Below are 22579 nucleotides of genomic sequence, written 5' to 3'. Positions count from 1 at the left end.
AAGATGAAGAATAAGGAGGCAGAACAAGGCTTTGCAGTGCAGCATGTAAACAGAGGTAAATAAGGGCAGGGAGAATTGTTCTCTGAATTGTTATTTGGCCTTCACACACGTGGCAGTGTGCCTGTCGGCCAGCAGGGAGCAGAAGAGATCGACACAACATAAGATGTATGATATGAAGGTGTGGGGGCAATATGACCTAAAGCTGGAGCTCATTTACAAGAAGAACAGGTTCAAAAAGGTTGAAGTCAATTAAGTGTCAGAGTTTCTGCTGTTGACACCTGCTGTTTCTCAGCAATGTTAACAAACAACATGCTTTACAATTGAAATACCTAACACCTCTGGGTGTTACTGAAAGTTTTGAAGATTCAAGTTTCAACACTTTGACTCACACTTGCCATTGTAACAGCTGATATATGTTGCTATTTTTTGTTCAGTTAGTTAGCACACACACAGACACAACATAGAAATAATCACTGATGACATTTTGAGACTCTCGTTTTAAGGATGTGTTTGTGACTTATGAAGGAGGAGGGAGTGGTCCAAAACAGGAGAGGCATTTAAAAAAAAGTACTCCCTTTACACCTTACAGTAACGTGCGTTTTTTTGTGATCAGATTGCAATCGGATTGCTCTGGACCACATGAAAGTACAGGTGTAAATACACTTGAAACGCATTAAGGACATATTTTGTATCCGATCTGCCAAACCACTACTGAAGGTGGTCAGAGACGCATTGTGACCACATCGAACACAAGACAACAACACAACAACTCCGTGGGCGGAAATACGTAAGTGAGGTGGGCCAGCTGGACACAGGAAGAAGGAAGAAGACACCATCAACAACAACAACCCTCACCAGGTAGCGACTACCAAGAACAAGAAAATCGACTAAAGTGTCCATACAATAACGCCACTTCACGGGCGGCTAACATCTTGTTGTTGTTATTACGACGCACAGGATATGATGTTGTAATCTGCTGCTGGAAATGTTTGCAGAAGAAGCAGAGGAGGATGTGAGGTCAGCGGGTAGGATCGTGATCAGATAGCAAACGGATCTAGATGTGGACACCAGAGACGTATATTAATACCAGGTATAAATGTATGTGGTCAAGCGCTATCCGATTGCAATCCAATCACAGAAAACGCATGTTAATGCCAGTTGTAAAGGGAGTAAAAGTTTTTTATTTTGGTTTAGGTAGGGCTGGGCGACATGGACAAAAATATATACCTCGGTATTTTCTACGAAATGGACTTCATGTTCCGTTGCAAGCCACATTTTCAGATGTCACAAGCAGTTTTATAAAAACAGACTGTGATCAAAATAAAACGCAAAGACAGGGATTTTTTTTCACTGTGTAAAAATATACAGCTGCACAACATGTAAATGAAAAATTATATAAAATAAATAGCAGGGCTGTATGTTAAAGTCTTGCACACATCACTGGAGCTACAGAGGTTTAAAGGTTTGCAGCACAGGACTCAAAACTATGAGTATAAAAGAATCAAGTAGGCCCTAAATCCATTGTAAAGCCATTTCTATGGCCTTACAAATGAATCTACTTTGCCCACGTTATATACATCTTGTATATGAAATGTCTGTGCTGTCGCTGCGTTTTAAACACACCTGTCATCCCCATCCAGGCGCTGTCTCCATGTCTCACAATAGACTACAACTACCAAGAAAAAATGGTGATGCACTATGATCCATCTCACACACAAACTCGCACACGCTCACCTGACACAATCGAACAGCTCTGTCTCCCACACGTGCATGCGAAAAATACAGACTGATGTACCACTGTAGACTAATGAACATACAGATTAAACAGAGGAGCAGCTTTGTGTCTCTCTTAAACCCCTTTTTCATAAAAGTCTTTCGGTGTGGTACCTTTGGACCCACAAGTAACCCTTCAGACAGCGTACCTAGACCTAGATTAATAAATAAAGAACAGTCCCATCACATCTGAAGCAAAGGACTTGATGGCTTTAAAACAATCATATAAGCTTGCATACAGAGTCCACTCTGTGCTGAGCCTCCCTGTGCCCTTCAGTCTCATCTTCCTCTGTGCCCCGATGTTCTGGCATCAAGGTGTAAATTACATTGAGGACATATGACACGGCTCCTAGACTTCATCTACACTGATGCTGGTACATTTGAAAATCCATCTTCATGACCCCTTCCTTTTGGCCGCTTTACCTTCACTTCTGACACCCAAATTGAGAGACATTGAACTGAGACATTTGAAAATATCCTCCAGAGTGAATGCTCTTACCTGCACAATGACCTGCTCTGGGTTGCAACTGCTATGCCTCAATTCAAATGTAATCTGGTTTGAATGTATTTTCAAAGTCAGGGTTCACGCCAGAGTAGCCAAGATGAATCTTACTTCTTAGTACTGCAGCTCAGTGTCAACTTGGCACCCAAACTTTGGAGATAACCTACATACAGCTGGTGCAACAGGCTACAGACAATGCAGGCTGTTCTCATGCACTGACAGTTTTCCTACAAAAAGTAATGCGCCAAAAATAGTGCATCTCCTACACAATCATGAGCCAGTTAGTCGTGTATAACCTACATATTTAGGAAGGCTGCAATCATGTTACTAATGCACTGACAGGAGTACAGACAGAAGCAGGTTGGGGTGGCGCATAGGCACAAACACATGGCTTGCTCGTGTGACTGTCCCCCGAGAGACCAGTGTTCCAACTTTGAGTAAACTTTGACTCATTTTAACGTAAGTCATCACCATGTTTCTTTTCGTAAACCTAACCAAAGTAACTTAACTTGCCTGAACCTAACCTATTCAGTTTTACGTTAAGTAAGGAACTTCATGTTGAGTACGTGATGTCATTCGTGGGGCGCTAATTCACAGGATTTCATCTTAACTGTTATATGAGGACACGTTGAGACAATGTGAGGCATAAGGCCCTGATCACACAGAAAGTGTATGCCACTAGTGAAAAAATAAACACTTGCTGCGTCTTTTTATTGTTGCCAGGCGACCACGGACTCACCTCCTTATTCTAACCTTCCTGTGTAATCAATCCATCGTTTATTCATTTTATTTATCTTACAGTAATTAGTATTTAGTCCCTAACATGTTGAGGCAGAGGGTACTTGCTGTAGCTCTGGTTGAGGGTGTGAGGCTGTCAGTAAATAGTTTGTTGGTCGCAGGGAAACGGAGATCTGTGTGGGTACATGAGACCCTAATAAAGAGGGTGGATCATGGGGAGTACCACCAGTTGGTCCAGGAGTTTCTCCTCAATGATAGCTGTTTCCAGGCATATTTTAGGGTGACTCGGGGGCAATTTGACAACCTGCTGTCTATCGTCAACCGCTACCACCAGTTTCTCCTCCATTATTTACCAACTGTAAACTAGTTGTCGTGACCACCACAGAAGGCCCGCCTCTCAAATCCTACGATATGACGAAAAAAGAGATGACGTTTTTGAGTTTTTTCAACTCAAGGAGTTTAGAGCACTCTGGCAAAACACCAGGTTCTTAGAGCGCAGAAACATGAGGCACGTCGCAACTCAAAAACCGCAAGCAAAAAGCTTCATTCTCATTAAAAACAATTACAAGAGGGCACCTCCAGCTGCTGAAATGCTTTCTGTCTTTTGGTCATCTGAGAAACCAGTTGAGTCATACAGAAAACCTTGAGGAAGTACTACAGTAAACCTTCTGTAAAAGAACTCACAGTGCTGTGAATGACATATTTCTTTGTCAAAGTAAATAGGAACAAAGAAAGCGTTGGGGAAAGAAGTTGCAAATGAAAGCCACAGCTGTGTGTGCATGTGTATGTGGATTTACAGATTGCACTTGATGTCAGCATGTGTGTTAACAGCAGGAAGATAGACGGATGGATGGATGAATTCTGCATGCTCTGCAGAGCTGAATCTACCTCTGGGAGGAGCTGTGTCACAACACGGCTGACTGAAGACCACACAAAGCAGACACACACACACACACACTCGCCCCTGGCACGCACAACTTCCTAATTTTACTCTGCCGTGGCTGAGCGTTTATCTCGCAGCAATGTGGGAGCAACACGCTGCGTCACTGAGGGATGTGAACTCTTACCACATCTGTGGCACGGCTTTCAGTTAGCAAGAGAACTCCTCAACACATTTCAACAAACAGTGCAGACTCTCTGCGTGAAATACGAGCTATTATAAGAATACGATAAAAGATTCTGCCCCAGTTAAGTTTTGTTTGTTTCCGACTGAGATGGCTGAGATTGCCTGGTTCATAATTTATTCTCCCTCCTTTTGTTTGCCTGCCTCGCTCCTTCGCACAGACGCCCTCCTTTCCTGCTCTGCTTCAATTAAGATTCCCACAGCCAGTGCTCGTAATTACATTTTGGGATGACTCATTCAGGTCTGGCGAACTTATCCAGAGGCTTAAAGGATCCAAAGTCATACAACGGGGAATCCCTGGAAGAAGACTCAACAGCACACAAAAGGGGAACAGAAAGTGGAAACATGCTCGGGCAGAGAAAAAAAATGAGAAACTGCAAGTAATGGAAACGCGCGCAACATTTATTGGCAGTGATACAAACACTAAGAAGAGAGGCTAAAACAAAAACCCATGCAGGCATAACGGAAAAAGAGGACGGTGGAAGTAGGGCAACTCTTCACTAAATGGAAAGCAGCCGTGTGTATTTACGAGCCATTTAGCTTTCATGCATGTACGTTAAACACATGCATGCATTTACAAGCCTTCAGAGGAAATGGAAGTATTATTTCCACTCATTCTGGCAGAGGGAACACGTAGTATATATATACATGGAGAACGACTGCATCTATATATAAAAATGTACACAGCATCTCTGGAAATAATCAGTGAAAAGCGGGTCAAACATTCTGCTTTCCCTTGGCTGACTTCTCTGTAATTGAGTCACCAGCCCCAGCAGACATGAGTAAATGGGAGCTCTGCGCGTGCGTGTGTGTGTGTATTAGTGTGTGCATGTGTGCAATGGTATTTATTGATCCTTCGATACCAGATGAGTCAGCGCAGCAGCCCCACAGCTGAATTTCTCAAGGACGCTTCAGAAAAGTGGACAATTACCGACACAGATGCTCCACTCGTTGTCTTCAGGGGTTGACGGATGGATTTCCCTACTATGCTACAGCTTAACCTGCGTCTGTGTGTGTGTGTGTGTGTGTGTGTGTGTGTGTGTGCATCTGTTGGCAGCTGACAGCAACCAGTCTGATTTGTCAGTGTGCCCATTTCTGGTGTAATAGCTTCCATGACTGAGCAGTGAGACTAGCATAATACGAGTGATCCAGGGTTGTCAGTCTGTGTGTTTGTGCATGTTCCCATGGGTGGATGATGACACAATGTGCCCATGGGCGCCGATATACAAAGGGCCCCACCACCTCTCCCACACAGGAGCAAGACACACAGACTTACTGGTGGTATTGTGTCTCTGTGTAGTCCTTTTGTTTCTCTTCGCCAGTTTTTGTTGTCACTTTGCGTCTTTTTGGGTTCCTTTACACCTCTTTGTAGTCTTTTTGTGTCTCCTTGAGGTTGTTTGGTGTCTCTTTGTAGTCATTCTGTGTCTCCTTGTAATTACTTTGTTTCTCTTTAGAGTTCTTTTGCACCTCTTTGTAGTCCTTTTATGTCACCTTGAGGTTGTGTTGTGTCTCGTCATGGTCTTTTTTGTCATTTTATGTCTCCTTGTGGTTGTTTTATGTCTTTGTAGTTATTTTGTGTCTCTTTGTAATCATTTTGCCTGTTTTTGTAGTTACTTTGTGTCTCTTTGCAGTCCCTTTTTTGTCTCCTTGTAGTTGTTTTATGTCTCTTTGCAGTCATTTTGTTTCTCTATGTGGTCGTTTTGCCGGTTTTTGTAGTTATTTTACGTCTCTTTGCAGTTCCTTTGCATCTCTTTGTAGTCCTTTTGTGTCACCTTAGGTTCATTATGCGCCTCTTTGTAGTCATTTTGTTTGTCTTTGTGGTTGTTTTACCCTGTTTTGTAATTATTTCGTGTCTCTTTGCAGTTCCTTTACATCTCTTTGTAGTCCTCTTGAGGTTGCTTTTTGTCTTTTTGCAGCTCTTTATAGTCTTTTGTGTCTTCTTAAAGTTGTTTTGTGTCTCTTTGTAGTCTTTTGTGTCTCCATGTGGTTCTTGTGTGTCTTTGTAGTCATTTTGTGTCTCTTTGCAGTCCCTTTGCATCTCTTTTGTGTCTTCTTGAGGTTGTTTTGTTTCTCTTTGAGGTCTTTTTTGTTGTTTTCTGCTTCTTCGTAGTCATTTTGTGTTTCCTTGAGGTTGTTATATGTCTCTTTGTAGTTGTTATGCGTCTGTTGGTAATTTTGTGTCTCTTTCTAGTAATTTCCTTTCTTGTGATTGTTTTACTTTGTGTCTTTTTGCAGTTCCTTTGCATCTCTTTGTGGTTCTTTTGTGTCATCTTAAAGTTGTTTTGTGTCTCTTTTGGTATTTTTTTTTTGTCAATTTGTGTCTCTTTGTGGTTCTTTCGTGTGTCTTTGTAGTCATTTTGTGTGTCTTTGTGGTTGTTTTGTCTGTTTTTGTAGTCATTTGTGTCTCTTTACAGTTCCTTTCCATCTCTTTGTAGTCCTTTTGTGTCTCCCTGAGGTTGTTTCGTGTCTCTATGATGTCTTTTTTGTTGTTATGTGTCTCTTTGTAGTCATTTTGTCCCTCTTTGTGGTTGCTTTGCCTGTTTTTGTAGTTATTTTGTAACTTTTTGCAGTTCCTTTGCAACAGTCAACAGACAGTCCCTTTTTAGTCCTTTTGTGTCTTCTTGTGGTTGTTGTTTTGTGTCTCTGTGGTTCTTCAGTCTTTTAGAAAATGTTTGGGTCTTACACTTGGCAGGCTGACAGTCTGGTTGGCAAAAAACCCTTCACTGCATCAAAGCGGGCAGCCGACTCGGCTCAGAGTGCTCCGTGACAAAGCAGGTTGAAATGGTGGAAAAATTTAAGGTTGCACTTAAGAATAAAATATCAATCATTAAATATTCAAATCCAGATTTCCTGCGTGCTCAGTTTAAAATCCTCTCTCCCCAATTTCTGCAGCTGTTTTTTTTTTGCAGACTCTGAGAACATGAGAGGAACATGAGAGGCTGCTTGGCAACACATTTTGGCAAAGGGGTTCACAGCCCCCCTCCAGCTATGAACACAAGCTAATGAAAGCACCAGAGACATGGCTGTCTAAGATCAGAGGACTCACACTCAGGCACAGATAACGAGGCATATGAGATCACAGACACACAGACAGACACACTCTTTCACGGCACTTCCTGATGTCACTAACGAATAAACCAGAATAGCTCGTGATATTGGGCGACATAAAAACAATAACACTGCCTGGAATAGAAACAGTAAGTAAAAATATCCTTAACTGCAGTCTAATATGCAGGAAGTTGAAAGAAATAAGAAAAGAGGAAGGGTAGCCTGTGAGGTAGGAAGTTTTAAATACTACAAGGATAGGCTATGATTTATGGCGAGTGTTGCTGCGTGCACGTCCACAAAACCTCAGTGGGATTACATCCTCATGCAGACCTGCATGGGGTAGAAATATTGCCTGTAAAAGTTTATGAGAGTACTGATTCCAGCGTGTAGATACTTTTCTATTGCACTCGTTTTGGTTGTACAAATATATTACATTCAAATTGAGCTCCGCATAATAATAAACCACTGCTGCAAAGATTTCCCTATCTCATAATGGACTGAATGCATGCGCTGTTTAGTGTGCAGCAGCTACTGTGTGGTCTCAAATTTGCCTCCTGCTTTTGGGTGTGTGTGTTCATGTGTGTGTGTCTGGAGTATTTGGTTTTGTGTACAAAGTTCAGCTGATAAGGCGCGGGTGTTTGCCGTCGGCTCGCTCCATAGAGACATAACAAAAAGAACAAATTTATTTATGTCACAAAGCAGCATGACTGGTCCTTCAGGCGGGTGAAGTGAAACATTAGACACATCAGTGTTTGACTGTCAACGGGTAGACGTGACTGACAGATTCTAAACACTGTATGTGTGATAAAGAAATGGGTGTTGGTCGCTTAAATCAGTTTGATAGTGACTCAAATCATCCCAGGTTAAGTTTATCGTCTGGCCGACTGGGTGTGGGTCTGAGAGGTCAGTTATCTCGGATGACTCAGTGAGGTTTGACAAGTAAATATGCAGATTATGACAGAAATATTGTGGTTTAAATTCCTCTTCCTTTCTGGGAAATTCTGGGAAGAGACACACGAGTTAAACTCTTCACTGACTCACTGGTTCAACATGTTAAAGGTCCAGTGCGTAGGATTTAAGGCCTTTGCACGGTGAGTCCATTTTTTCGTCCTAAGTGTCGCACATCTACAAACAAATATAACTTCACGTTGTGTCAATCACACTCCAGAACTTTCGTCCTTTGTTAAAGTTTTCGGAACAGGTTCGATTTTCTGCGTCAGAAGCCTTTAGAGACGTTTGACCAAGAATCAGTGAAGCCAATGTGGTTGCGAGACACAACCGCAGTGCACAGAATCATTTCATAACTCAGTTCACTTTCAACAGGTCATATAGTAATATCTAGGAGGATGATGATGAAGAGGAGGAGAATGTGGACTACAGAGACAGAGGCTGAGGACAGCTCCGCCCTTTCATGCAGCTGCGGGGCCAAATGAAAGACACAAGGAGTGGTGACAGCCAGATAGGTAACTCCAGAGGAGAGAGGCAAAGGAGGGAATTTGTCTTTTTATTATGTCTCGTATTGTGAATTTTCACAACAAACAGAACAATAAAACACATCAGAAACAGTGTGCAAAGTTTCTGTGCATAATGATTAACGATTATGAAGGAATTCTAACTGGGAGAAGTTTTAGCTGGTTGCAATCTGCAATCCTCACCACTAGATGCCACTAAATCCCCCTAAACCTTACACACTGGACCTTTAAGATTTAGATCTAGGTCAGTGGTTCCCAACTGGTCCAGCCATGGGGTCCAGATTTCTCCTTAGTCATTACTTTAAGGTCCACACAGTTTAATATATTCAGCGTTTGGCCATGTCGTTGAGCTAGTTTGCTGTCTCTGTTAACAAGCTGTCAGTTAGTCAGGGAAACGCACTTCAAAATAAAAGCTCTGTGCCGGAAATTCACTGTACTTCAAAATAAAGTGTGTTTTTGACAAACTCGACACATTCCCGAGTCACCCACCAGTTTGGAACCACTGGTCTAGGTGTCATCCTGCAAATGCTTATTCCATCAATACATTTAAAAACCCAAAACGATTCAGTTTAAATTTAAGTGACATGAAGAGAAGCTAGACACCCTCACAGACGAAAGTAAATACTTAAAATTATGAACTGAGTAGTAAAATTATTGCCACCGAAGTGTCTGTCTGCCATATAATTGATTAATCAACTTATCCTTTCAGCACTGTCTGACATACAGTGAGAGCTGTTTGGTGGCCTGTAGCATGAATACCCGCAACTGTATTTCTATTAATCAATAAGCTTCTCTGTGTTCTCTGCTGCTGCCAAACAAAATGTGAAAGACACTGACGACCGACAGCATCAGGGATCTTCCTGTGACTCAGTTTTCAAACACAAATCAGACCTTGCATCTAACCACATGTATCTAACCACAGTGAGAGGAAACAAAGGAGCTGTTAGTGTGTCAAAGAAAAGCGCATTCTGAAATGAGTGTGTCTGATCAGTGTGAAGTCAAACACAACTACATCGAAAAATACAACATAAAAAACGTTTCCACTTCAGTTTGAACCACAGAAACAAACTCTTCTTCTTGATTTCACTTTTACAGTTTGCACAACCAGTGGTGCACCTGACAGGAAATGACACAACAGGAAGGAGTTAGAGTAGAAACACAGTAAATGAAATGAGCGCACATAAAACTGCCGTCCCTTGAATACAAATGTCAGGACTTTGCCACAACTGCAAGCGAAAGTTTTGTTTTTATCCGCCTATCATGTGAAGGTCCTCAGTTGGGGATTGATACAGAATGTAGTATGAGCAGCTCATGTACTCTGCTATCCTTAAAGCAGCAGACTCTGCACATACTGTATGCTGCATAAATTGTAAATGTCAGGTATATTAGGATCTGTTTGGGCAAAAAGAATTAAGATCAAGTACGTGTTCAGGAATTTAAACTCAAATCCATAGAAACAATTTAGGTCAGAAGCCCCATCTAAGCACACTTCATCCCCGGGTGGCCCGGTGCAGAGGTGGGGCATATGACAGAGGTCTACAAGGGTTCAGGGTGAAAGTCTCAGTGGTGAACATAAGGATAGGATTTAGCCTATAGCCCCTTTTACACTGCCAGATTTTCCGCGAATGTTGCGCCGATTTGCTGGCCAGCTGCGAGCGTTGATACACACAGAGCCGGATTGGCAAGTTGATCCGAGGTGCCCAATTTTCTGCCTTGTAGGGTAGACATATTGGCGGAACCCTTTTAGTTTAAACAGACCGAGGCGGCCTTCTGCAACAGAAGGGGCTGTTGATGATGTGTGGGAGGAGCTGTTGATGACGCTGCACGTGTGAGCAACTGGCGATGGATAAACAGGAAACAGCTGATAGCAGGAATTAGCGAGCAGCTAGTAGCAAGAGGGAAACACAAACCTGACAGACACTGTAAAGATGAGCAACTGGGGAGACAAGGAATTGCGCCCTCCTTGTCCTCACATACAAAGAGGCCATTAACCGTCAGATGACGGGGACGGTGAAGAACGGGCCGACTTACGAGAGAATCGCCGTCTGACTAGCCGCGGCTTCCCTCCCACATCACTGTTTACGTCACATGCTGAGCTACACGTTTTGTTACTTGCTCACGCCCCCATTGCCCCAAAAAAGGCACATTCTGTATAAACAAAAGTAGGCAGGCGGCAATTTTCCACCCTCCCCGATTTTGTTTTTATACTGCCAATGCTGAAAAAAGACGGATTGGGCTTTACTGCAAATTTGCACAATTCCAATCTAAAAAAGGCTTATGAGTTCTCAAGTCCTTCATTAGGAACATTATAAGATGGCCAGCTGTTTGAGAACAGTAAGGAAGTGGTCCGTTACCCTTTAACTGTGAATCTTAGAAGCAACAACAGTGGAAGTCCCAGTGAACTACATTTGGAAAGTGGGGCACACAGTTGTGGTGGAGGTGTCAGCTGTGTTTGTTGTGTCCTTAGGCATATACAGGACGTGTGTAAATGCAGGAAGTAAAGATTTCATTACCTGAAAGTGAAAGATGCCGGCATATCCCTGCCCGAAGCTCTGTCCGTGAGGAACCACCCTGTGGAGGAGGTTGTCATTTAAGGTCAGCGAGGCGATGGCTGCCAGCAGCCAGCAGTCCCCTGAGGACACATACACACAGTTTTATTACCTGGGATCAGCCCTGAGTGCCAAAACCTGCCATACTGTTAACAAGAATGACAGCAGGTTGTTTATGTGAAGCAGGTGTTGAACACAGACTTCATCCATTCCCATATTAGCTGAGATCTAAAAAGACTCCTAACTATTTTCCATAATTCACTCATTCGCTGAGGTAAAGACTCGGAGGCTTAGTGGGAAGACACTCATGAAACTGGAATTTTCCCATTTACAGCTCAGCAAAGACAAGAGCATGGGACTATGTTTGAACAAGCTTTCCCCTCTGGGAAATGGGAGAGGCACTTGTTCCATTGGACTTACAGAAAGGGGCTGAAACTACCACGGCTCCACAATAAGTCACCGACGTTGTTTTTAGGAATCACACTGTGTTTCTGTTATGATATATTGTGTTGCAAAAGGGTCTCGGTTGGAGGACAGGAACACCCTGACTGACGTAGTTTTTACCATCTTGCTTTTTATGCATGCAGGCTGTGGTATGTGATCTGTGGTAATCTGATCACAAACAAAAACAGTGATGTTTGTTGTGTTATCTGGGAGTAGCTGAGCATTTTGATTGGTCTAATCTGATACCTTTATGTTAATACTAAAGGTCACGACTTTTCTTGATGCTTTCTCTTTGACTGTTGCTAATGTTTCATCTCTTCATGCTAGTTAATGATTACAGTATTTATAAAGTAAGGCTGTTTCACTTTTACTTTATCCATCATATAATCCATAAACAGCCCCTGATAGCTGCCGACACAGATAGCGTACAGATAAAGACTCAGTCATGTTGCATTTTGCCTGTAAAACAAAGTGAAGCATCATGTTTCCTGGCTCATCATTTTTAGGGGGGTTATTGTTTTGCAATTCAGCTCAGCTCCTCTGGGAGCTGTGAGGGGGGAGGGTGGGTAAAGAATTGCATTCGGCAATGGGGGAAGTCGCTTCCACCGCTGCCAGAGCTACGCTAACAGAGGGAGGGTGGCCTTGTTTACAGATGTGAGGCAGAGAAACAAAGCCTGAATAATAGATGCAGCTCTGTGTCGAGCGGGAAACGTCTCAGGCAATAAAATGTCACTGGTTATTCCGACCTGACTGTTAACTGCCCTCCGTCTCTCGCTCCTTCAGGATGTCAATCTCCATCTGGCACTCTTATCCTCGTTCAGTTTGCTCTGTTGACTTTGGCTGCTGATTTTGTTACCAGACGTGTTGACTAAAGAGCTCAGTCTCATCTACACACGGAGGGAGGATTTAGGACATGTATGTAATGGGAACCGGCAAATGGTAGAAACAACGTTTCTGTAGAAACATTCAAACTCAGCCATCTTAGCTAAAATTATCATGATATTCAATATTTAAAGGAAATTCAACCATTTTTACACACTGAGGTCAGTTAGGACCATTTAAAAACACCCATGTTTGCTGGCATAATCACAGCTATAAATGAGTCAATAGCTTGCTAAAAAAAACACCCATATTTGGTGGCAAAATCGCTGCTGGAATTGCAGCAACAGCTCAAACAACCCTCTAATTTGGTGGATTAATCGACACTGGAAACGCAGCAATGAACTGCTATAAACACCCATTTTCTGTTGCACAATTGTCACTGGAAATGCAGCAACAGCTTGCTAAAAAACACCCAAGTTCAGTGGCGCAAACACTGCTGGAAATGGTGTGATGGCTGGCTAAAAAACACTTACGTTCACTGGCACAAGCGGCAATGGAAACACAGCAATAGCTCACTAAAAAACACCAACATTCAGCGGCACAATCACCGCTGGAAATGCAGCCACAATTCACTAAAAAACACCCACCTCTGGCACAGTCACAGCTGGAAATGGAATGACGGCTCCCAAAAAGCACCCAAGTTCGGTGGAGCAACTGACACTGGAAACGCAGCGATGAGTTGCAAAAAACACCAATTTTCAGTAGCAAAATTGTCACTGGAAATGCAGCAACAGCTTGCTAAAAAACACCAAAGTTCAGTGGCACAATAGCTGCTGGAAATGGTGTGACAGTTGGCAAAAAAACAGTGATGGAAACAGCCATAGCTTGCTAAAAACACCTACATTTGGTGGCACAATTGCCGCTGGAAATGCAGCGACAGCTTGCTAACAGGCGCCAACATTCAGTGGCACAATACCCACTGGAAATAGAGCAATGATTCATTACAAAACACCCACCTTTGTTGGCACAATCATTGCTGGAAATAAAACAACGGCTCCCTGAAGAACCCCGCAGTTCGCCACTGGAAATGCAGCGACGGCCCACTAAAAAACACCCAGTTTCTGTAACTGCTTGAAACACAGCGTTTGACTCACTGAAAAACACCCACATTCAGGGAAAAGCAGCAGTGACTCGCTAAACTCGCCTGCTGTACGTTTATAGGATACATATGAAATGTAGCCCGTGATTTGCACAAACATACAATGCTAAAATTTTCTTCTGGCAACAGGTCTTAGAAATGCTATCAAGTTGCATTATGGAAAGTGTAGCAATTAAGTGAAGCGATTTAATGTTTTCGACCTCCACTGCTTCAATTTTGAGGATTCTTTTTAAAACCTGTCCTCAACCTTTACTGTAGTGCAATGTTAAATGGCTTTAATTTCTCATTCTGTTTATAGGCAACTGCCTTAAAGGTTGTAGGGGCTCTTATTGTGCTCAATGAGTGCTTATTTGATACCAAATTTGTCTCACCTTGACATCCAAGTATCACTTCATATTTTTTTTCTCCTAAACTCACCCTAACCTGTTCATATATTTCTGTGGCATTCTGATAACATGTTTTTTTAACTAAAGGAAAAGTCTGGTTTAATATTTTGATCAAGACGCTTATTTTATAGCAGCAGATTTGGTGAGAGACTATTTCCTGGTAGGACCTTCTGGGTTCTTATCATCACTGTGATGTATGTCATGCCATATAAGCTCAGAGCCAAAAAAAAAATTAGTTTGTACAGTTTGGTTTTTGTATAAATGAAACAAATGAGATATAACATGTAAATCAGAGGTGCTGGTGAACTGGATATCTGTTTCCACTTGCTTTCAGTCTGCTAAATCTTCTCTTGGCTTCTTGACATGAGTGGTATTAATCTACTCATCTAGCTCAAAAGAGACAGCAAAGCATGTTTTCCAAAATTTTAAACTATTCCTTTAAGATATACAGTTAAATCAGTTTGTAGTTTAGCTGCGCAGGTGTCACTTAAAACATTAACAGTGGATTCAATTTATTGTATCCAGTGTCTACAAACAGGACCGTGAATTCAACCCTCTTTAATATCATTATTTACACGAGAGCTTTGTCTACTCTGCCATATCAAAATGTCTGTGACAGTGTTAAATGTCTTACACAGTTACACTTGGGATTTCAACCTGGCAAACCTCCAGTCAATCACCTGTTTATTTTGGCATCTGCCGGCATTTCTCACTTTGACCTTCTACCAGATTAAATCTAAGCTTTTTCTCTCCTCTAATTGCTGAGTCATGCAGTAGTAAGAGTGAAACAGATGGGATCTCTGCCGGATGGACTTACCCAGAGCTCCCTGACAGATGTCAGTGCGAGTCGCCCCATCTACGATGAACTCGGGACGCTTGCAGAACTCCTGTCGAGTGTAAACACACACAAACAAACAAATTATTGCAATGCTTGCTTTTGGATACCTATTATATCAGCATGTTACATTTGCTGTCTCTCTCATGCTGAAAGTATTGAGTAGTGCAAAGGGTCTTATCCAGAGAAAGCACACCATACATGGTGTGGACAGATTTCAACAATTCTGAATGCTAAAAAAATTTAAGCCCTGTAAACATGATTTTTTTTCTGGTTTCTTTGCTCCTCTTTTTAGTAGTAAACTTAATATCTTGTAGTTATGGACAAAGCAAGACACTTGAGGATGTTATCTTGGGCTTTGAAACATTTTTCATCATTTTCTGACATTTATAGACCAAATTACTAATTAATTATATGAGAAAATAATCAACAGATTAACTGACAATGAAAATATTTGCTAGCCAGTAAAACCATTGTTTTCCTATGATACGGTGCGTCTGACCGGCGTTCAAGCGTCTTTTTAGATGGATGTTTTTAGACGCGCGTTGTTAAAATATTTTCAACTTTTTGAGCATCAGACGCCAGTAGCTAGCGTGCATTGAATAAGCGCTTCCAGCGTTTCAAGCATCTTTGAAGCGTCCGCGTCTGTAGCGTCTCATTTCTGTGTAATCACGGCCTTAGTTGCAGCTCTATATGTTTTGGACAGCAAAGGCAACACAGCTAGCCAAGCCCACGTGCAAAAGCTGTTTCATTTAATTCAAAATATGTGGTTAAAAATATGAAAACAAAACATTTTGAATTTAGCAGTCAATACTGTACCGCTCAACCAAGCGGGAAACACAGAACCTTTTTGAGTGGTAAGCGGGAAACATAGGGATGATATTCATATCCCCAAAAGCTGGTCAATTTGGTTTTGCTTCTGGTTGAAGCTAGCACACAAATCTGGCCACCCCACAACAAACGTCTCAGATGCTACAATTTTTAGTCAAGAAATAGCTCCTAAAAACCACAATTGCTTTTGCTTTAGTAACACCCAAGATAAAATACACAAAACGCTGCTGACTATACAAGCTTTAACGTTGTTTAAAGGGGTATTTTTTAACTTTTGAGTTAGCTAGGCTAGCTGCTTGAACTTGTTTTAGTGTTTGCGCTAAGCTCAAAGGACTCAAAAGTGTTTGTGTTCTGAAAAAAAAAAACTGATATCAATCTTAGCAAACAAGTAAAAAGTAAATCTATCAGTCGACTGACATAATTAAATGGCGACATTTTTGATAATCTAATATTTAAAGTGTCTCCCACAGCTAGCTGCTAACCGTGCTAACTCTATAAACAGCACTAAACAACGGCAACAGTGCTGACAGAGCAAACAGTTTTACCCGAGAAGCTAAGCTACTGCAACAACGCCATTCCAATATCATCATTTACCGCATGACCGTATGAGCGCAATGCAAAGCGGTGACAATGAGCTAGCAAGAACCGGCTACCATAAACCATAAAGAAGTTCAGATTACAACACACGCACACATAGCGTGACAACATTCTCTCCTCAAGACACAATTACACTGCTATATCTTTACAGAGCAAATAGGTTTGCTGCTTTATTAATGCTCTATGTTGCATACACAAGCTTTAAGTAAATTTAATTTAAAATGCTCAAAATAATTCTCTTATTCACTATGTTTTTAAAGTGATGTAAATTGAATATCAAGTATATTTCTCCAAACGTGAAGCTGCTCCTTTAAAAATGCCCGGCTAAAATTAACACCAGACTATCTGAGGACCAGTAGACACCACGAAATTAACATTTCAGGAAAACAATGTTGCATTCTAGTGTTTCTTGTCCACGTCTTGTTCCCGAGTATTTCCCTGCTCCGTAAACCATCTTCGACTCAGCATGTTGAGCGTGAGAAACCCCACATGAAGCTATAAAAAGAAATATTCCATTTATCCTCCTGCCCCACAAACACACAGCTGCACAGACACACACCATCAGGCACATGGTTGAATTCACAGAAACAGTTACCATGACACACACACACACACACACACACATACACACACACAGGCATAAATTCTCTTTTCACAGAGCACAGATTTTTGGGGAAATGCGAACACAATGAACCCTCTTATGCGGCGTAAATGTTACAGATCCTGTGGTGCAGGCAAGGCACATGCATTATAAAACATGAGACTTTTTGGAGAAACGAGACCCCGGGAAGCCTTAGAGCCGACAGGACACACCACAGGACACAGTGTGGTCTGCACACAAGCCCACTGCAACTCTCACAAACTCAAATGGAAGCTGCAGGAGGAGCTAACAGGCTGCAGTCACGCTTATGATCACGACCCTGAGAGCTTTTAAGATCACGACTCGTCTTGCTGCTCTATTACGGGACTGACAGCAGTGACCTGTCACGGTATGTGCGAATTCAACAGTAATGAGTGTGCTCTCTTCAAGGTTGCCGTGATAACACCCAATAAAGACACTTCCACTTTGTTCTCCAGTGTCATATCTGGCTACAGGGAGCACCGTGAGGTATTCATAATGTAGGAAGCACTGATGAGAGAGTGGGAGAGGAGGAACTACAGAGACAGGTGATGAAGGATTGGAGGTTTAAGAGATACATGGACAGAAAAAAAGCAGGAAGAGGAGAGATAAACCTCTCTGAGACACTTGCAAACTCCTGACTGGTGCTGCGGGAACGTTTAAATGATATCCCACAATCACTCCTTATGAAAGTTTAGATGCCAAGCAAGTTCAAGGCTGCTTGGGAGATAAATATAATTTTATAGTAGGTAATAAAAAAAGCTAAAACAGAACGCAATCTTAGAAATAAAGGTTCCTAACTGAAACCATAGAGGGTCCATCATTTTGTCCCCATAGGAGAACCCTTTTAGGTTCCTGGTATGACCTTTAGTGAAGGTTCCACATGGACCCCTTTTAGCGTGTTATACCATCTGTGAAAGGCTTCACCCAGAGCCCTCTGTGACAGGTTCTACAGAAACCCTTTCTATGTTGTAGACCCAAAACCCTCTCTTACCCCTTTTCCACCAATATAGAACAGGGTCCGTTTCAGTTCCCGGACCTCATTTTAAACCACTTTGACCATTTCGACCAAATTAAATTAGTTCTGAACCAGAACCTGCTGAAACCCCAAAATAGCAGGTGCTCCTTGACCCTGAAGTTTGAACCGTGATGACATCAGTGGGCGGGTCATATTCTACTGGTTGGAAAGAGAGGATTAAGAAGGCAGCAAAAGAGATGTTAGGTGGGAAATCATGGGAAAAAAGAGCTTGTAGTGGTCTCTTTTATAGCTGTTCCCAACATCAACAAAACGGCTACCTGTAATCAGCATGATCCACCATCTTGCTACTGCTGTTTACTTTTGGTGTGCACTGTGCAATGCCCCCTGTTTACCCTCTGCATCCTTGATTACAATGGTTCTGATCAGACACGGACTGGTTCGCTCAATAGCACCAAGGTTCCAAGACTCTTGAATGGCACCAGTTCAAGAGCCAGAGCTAATTAGGTGGAAAAGGGGTATCTGGGGGTTCTATCCAGAACCATTCGACCTTCTGGTACCCCTTTTCCACCAAATGAGCTCTGGTTCTTGAACCGGTTACATTCAGAACTCTTGGAACCTTAGCAATCCAGCCCACGTTTCCACCAGTTTTGGGCAGAACCATTGTAATTAAAAATGTCTAATCAATGGAGGACACTAAACAACGCACAAGGGAAGTAAACGGTAATAGCAAGATGGCAGATCACATTGACTACCTACCCTCTGTTACAGATATTTGTTTTTATCCAAAGACAAAAAAGGACCAACTGTTATAAGACCACTGCACTCTTTTGGTTCCAGTTGGGTCTAAGGAGTGCCCTTTCATATTCCACCAATCATGGTTTAGTGTACTAGGTGAGCCTGGGGACCACTTTCAGAAGCCTTGGCCTTTATGAGGCTCCTAAGAAGCCGGGGCTGATGTGGTCCAGAGCAACCCACAACAATCATGGTTCACAAACATGTTTTTCAAGGAGTGAAGTCACCACCACTTCCATCACTACACTGTACTATTTCAGCGATGCTGTGGATCTTAACTCTACCAGGATGCTCAGTGGCAGCCAAGCTGGAACCGGACGTCAATATGACATCACAAATTGGACCCTTGCGACGGACACACTTTAAATATTGGTGTGAATGGAAATCGGGTTGACAGTATTTTAAATGTCTAACACTGTTAGAATGTCACATTGTGTGGACACTAATTTTAACTTTAAAATCCAACCAAATATCATCGTCAACTGTCGTTAGTATTCTACATCAAATTCACATTGGCATTAGACGTTGTCATTGAATTTTGGTCGTTGCAACTGATGTTAAAACATATATTTTATCCAAATATCTAACAACATTGGTGGCCAGCTGGGACAGAGTTCAAATAGTTTGGGAGAAGGCTGAGATGAAACCTGATGGTCCTACGAACTTTGAAGAAGCTTTTGCTGACACAAGAGTGAGCAGTTAATAATTTTATAATTAATTGCTCTGAACAAACCTGATTTTTTTGTTGCTTTTTCAAAAGTCAGAATAGTAAATAATATAATATTTATTCTAACCCTCCCCTCCTTTTCTTACCGTGGGCCTCATCCAGCGGACTCCAGCAGTCTTGGAAGATCTTGGGCCGAGCTCGTCGAATCCTAGAGACGATGCGGAACAGGGGAAGTAACTATCCTCAAACAACCTCCTGCTCTGGAGGGACTGGGCTTTCAGACTCTCATAGTCCTGACCCAGAAACTTCACAGCCTTATGATTCTGTCCCAGACCATCATCACGATCCCACTGGCTCCTCAGCCTATAGGCCATGCCTGAGGCATAAATGGGCGCCTCCATCCTCAGCTTGTGGAATAAACTGTAGGGTCAGCTGTCAGTCTCTGTTGGATGTTTGTATGTGTGGCACTACAATAGGATGTGTCAATAATTAATGGGACAGCTGTGACCTGTTGTAGCTACAGTTCTGATGCAAAGAGCTGCGGCAGTGCTGATGTATATCTGATACAAGGTGGTAATGGCTTCAAGGCTCAATCACGAATCAGAATGAAACATCAGCGACCATTAAGCAGTCGTTAAATATTGACCAGGTGGTACTTGTGGTTCTACTGTGGGATGCTTCAAATGCAGTAACCAGTAAAAGTATAGGGGCTCAGAATGTTTTACAGGCTCTGTCTGGAGAGGGATGTCCTCTTCACAGTGATGGCAGATTTTGTCCCAGTGAGCACCAGTCGCAGGTTGTTGCTATTTTTTAGTCCAGATGCCAACACGAGTGCAGTCCTTCCTTGTCCCACCAGCAGCTAAACCCTAAAAGACAGAAGTTAAAAATGAGGTACTGAACAGGGAAGGTATGCAGAGATGCAAGTCCATACATAGCTCTATACCTCTGTGCTACACAAACAAAAGCAGCAGTTACATACACCCTCCATAGATTCAGGATTTAAAAGGCAAACAAGCCCTGCCTTCTTCTTTTCAGTTGACCATATACACACATGCTCACTGTGCATAGCAAAGGGATTAGTCACAATAGGCACATCCGTGCTACTTTTACTGTGTGCTGTACACAGTGTCAGTCAGAAACGTATCAAAGTCAATGTTTAATCCAATGAGGTGTGTTATCAAAATGGTGGATGGTAGCTTTGTGTGTGTGTGTAGGGTGGGGTGGGGTTATTTCTTGTGCACAGGACTAACAGAAGTTGTGGTTTTGTGTGAATCTTGATGCACAATGACGCCTGCACGAGGCCCAGAACAAGCAAAAGCTCTCTCTGACTCTTTAATTAAGCAGACGCAGGAAAGAGGAAGTGTAAACTGTCATTAGTGCCACTGAAGCTTTTGACAGAACTGGAGCTTTGAAACAGTTCATCTCAGTCCATCTGTCTTTGCTGTCCTCACGCTGCTTCTTCCTGTCTCTTTATTTCTTCCTAACACAGACAAACAGATGGATTATTTTTAACAGCTCTCCTTTTTTTTTTTACATCTTCATCAGCTTCATCTCTTTTTTATGACCTCAACTCTCCACTATCCAAATCGCACTCTTCCTGTTTCAACAATCGGCTGTCAGTCACGACAGGAGCTGTTTGGCTCTTATTGGCTCAGAGGAACTCCGTTCCAGTTTCATTCCAGCTTACTTTGAACCACACCCATTGAAAACATCCCAGTTCACTGACTGGAAAGTGTTCCAGCTAACAGAGTCAGAGAATGGAACATGTAGCAACAACTTCAGGTTTACAGGTCCAATTTTACAGACTGAAGAATTGTTTTATAATCAGAAACTGTGTGAGAATACATGCTTTTACTACCATTTCCACGACTACAAACAAAGGTAGTACTAATGCAATTAGTATTACTGCTACAAGGCTACTACAGCTGCTGGTTCGCAGTACTAGAACCACCACTGCTACCAAAGACACCTTTGTTATACTGAACTCTGGACTGAAGCAAACTCACTAAAGCACATTACAGTTCTTTTTCTTTAGTGAAATACCTTCTTTTATGCGCAATAATATGCATAAGTACGTTTTTTATCCCATTGTAACTGCATCGGGTGCTAACACATGTATGGTATCTACAATTGTGTAGAATGTGAGTGGATTGAAGGCATATTTTTATTACTATTTTTTTTACTTATATATATATATACACATATATGTATGTATGATGCTTGAGTGCACCTGAATTTTGTTGTATGTCTGTACAATGACAATAAAGAAATCTGAAAATGAGTATTACTACTGCAACATTATACTTTTTTGTTACAGACCGAAATGTGTCGTAACATCAGTCGTCAAAAACTGAAGGAGTGAAAGCTAATGATAGCAGTTAATGCCCGGCCAGAGTTTTACGTATTGTTTGATCAGACAGTTTCTGATTTAAAGGCGCTGTATGTAAGAATGTGGCCAAAATTGTTACTGCACTCAAATTCAAAATACTGCCGCAAGTCGTGTCCGCCACCTCCCCTACAGATTGAGGTCCCTACAGGTTGCTGGACAGCGGCACGCTGGAGACTGATTTGTTTGCCCACAGGCGTCCTTGATCTTTGGTTTTCCAGCGGACCGTTCGAGCAAGTCCGGCTTCTCTGCTGTTAACGCTGCTGCCGGGATACAGCTGAGGAGGAGCCAGCTGCTAATGCTATGTACCGGGACACTGCTAATGCTGCTTGCCGTGCTGCTGTAGCTCAGTCGTAACTGTAACTGATGCTGAGACTCTACTGACTGCATGACTGGTAGACGGCGGTGGGTGGCGCAACAGGCCAAAACACAAATTCAAAACATAAACATGATTTGCAGACTGTAAAAATGTTTTTTAAATGCGAATATTCTGGCTGTACTGTTGTTGTTGGTGAGATCAGTATGTTATATGAACATTATTCCTTAGTCTCTGTGACATATTAGGAGGATTTTATGACCATTTGCTTTAGATTTCTTACATATAGCTCCTTTAAAGGAGCCATGTGTAAGATTTAGGGGGATTTGGTGGCATCTAGTGGTGAGGATTGCAGATTGCAACCAGCTGAAACTTGGTTAGAATTCCTTCAGCGTTCACAGTTCAGGAGGTTTTTACAGCATCTGAATTATCCGCAGAGGTCTCTTCCTCCCCAAAACAAACAGACCAGGTGATTTAAACCAGTAAAACACTGAATGAAGCAGTTTCATGTTACAAATTAGCTTTTCTCCAATGCTAGCTG

General features: G+C 42.2%; 1 protein-coding gene across 1 annotated transcript in view; it reads right to left on the bottom strand.

Moving 5' to 3' along the window:
• The window catches only part of capn1 (calpain 1), a 44879-nt gene that overhangs the window by 20170 nt on the left and 2130 nt on the right, over positions 1–22579 (bottom strand). The window contains exons 2-4 of the mRNA XM_033610263.2: positions 19483–20202; positions 14834–14903; positions 11170–11288 (exon numbers count right to left, since the gene is read on the bottom strand). Coding sequence (XP_033466154.2) covers positions 11170–11288; positions 14834–14903; positions 19483–19737 — 444 coding nt within the window. The 5' untranslated portion in view covers positions 19738–20202. The remainder of the gene's footprint in view (positions 1–11169; positions 11289–14833; positions 14904–19482; positions 20203–22579) is intronic.

This window comes from Epinephelus lanceolatus, chromosome 22 (assembly GCF_041903045.1).
Source record: "Epinephelus lanceolatus isolate andai-2023 chromosome 22, ASM4190304v1, whole genome shotgun sequence".
Taxonomy (NCBI): Eukaryota; Metazoa; Chordata; class Actinopteri; order Perciformes; family Serranidae; genus Epinephelus; species Epinephelus lanceolatus.
Note: the sequence above shows the minus strand (reverse complement) of the source record. Positions and strands in the feature narration are given on the sequence as shown.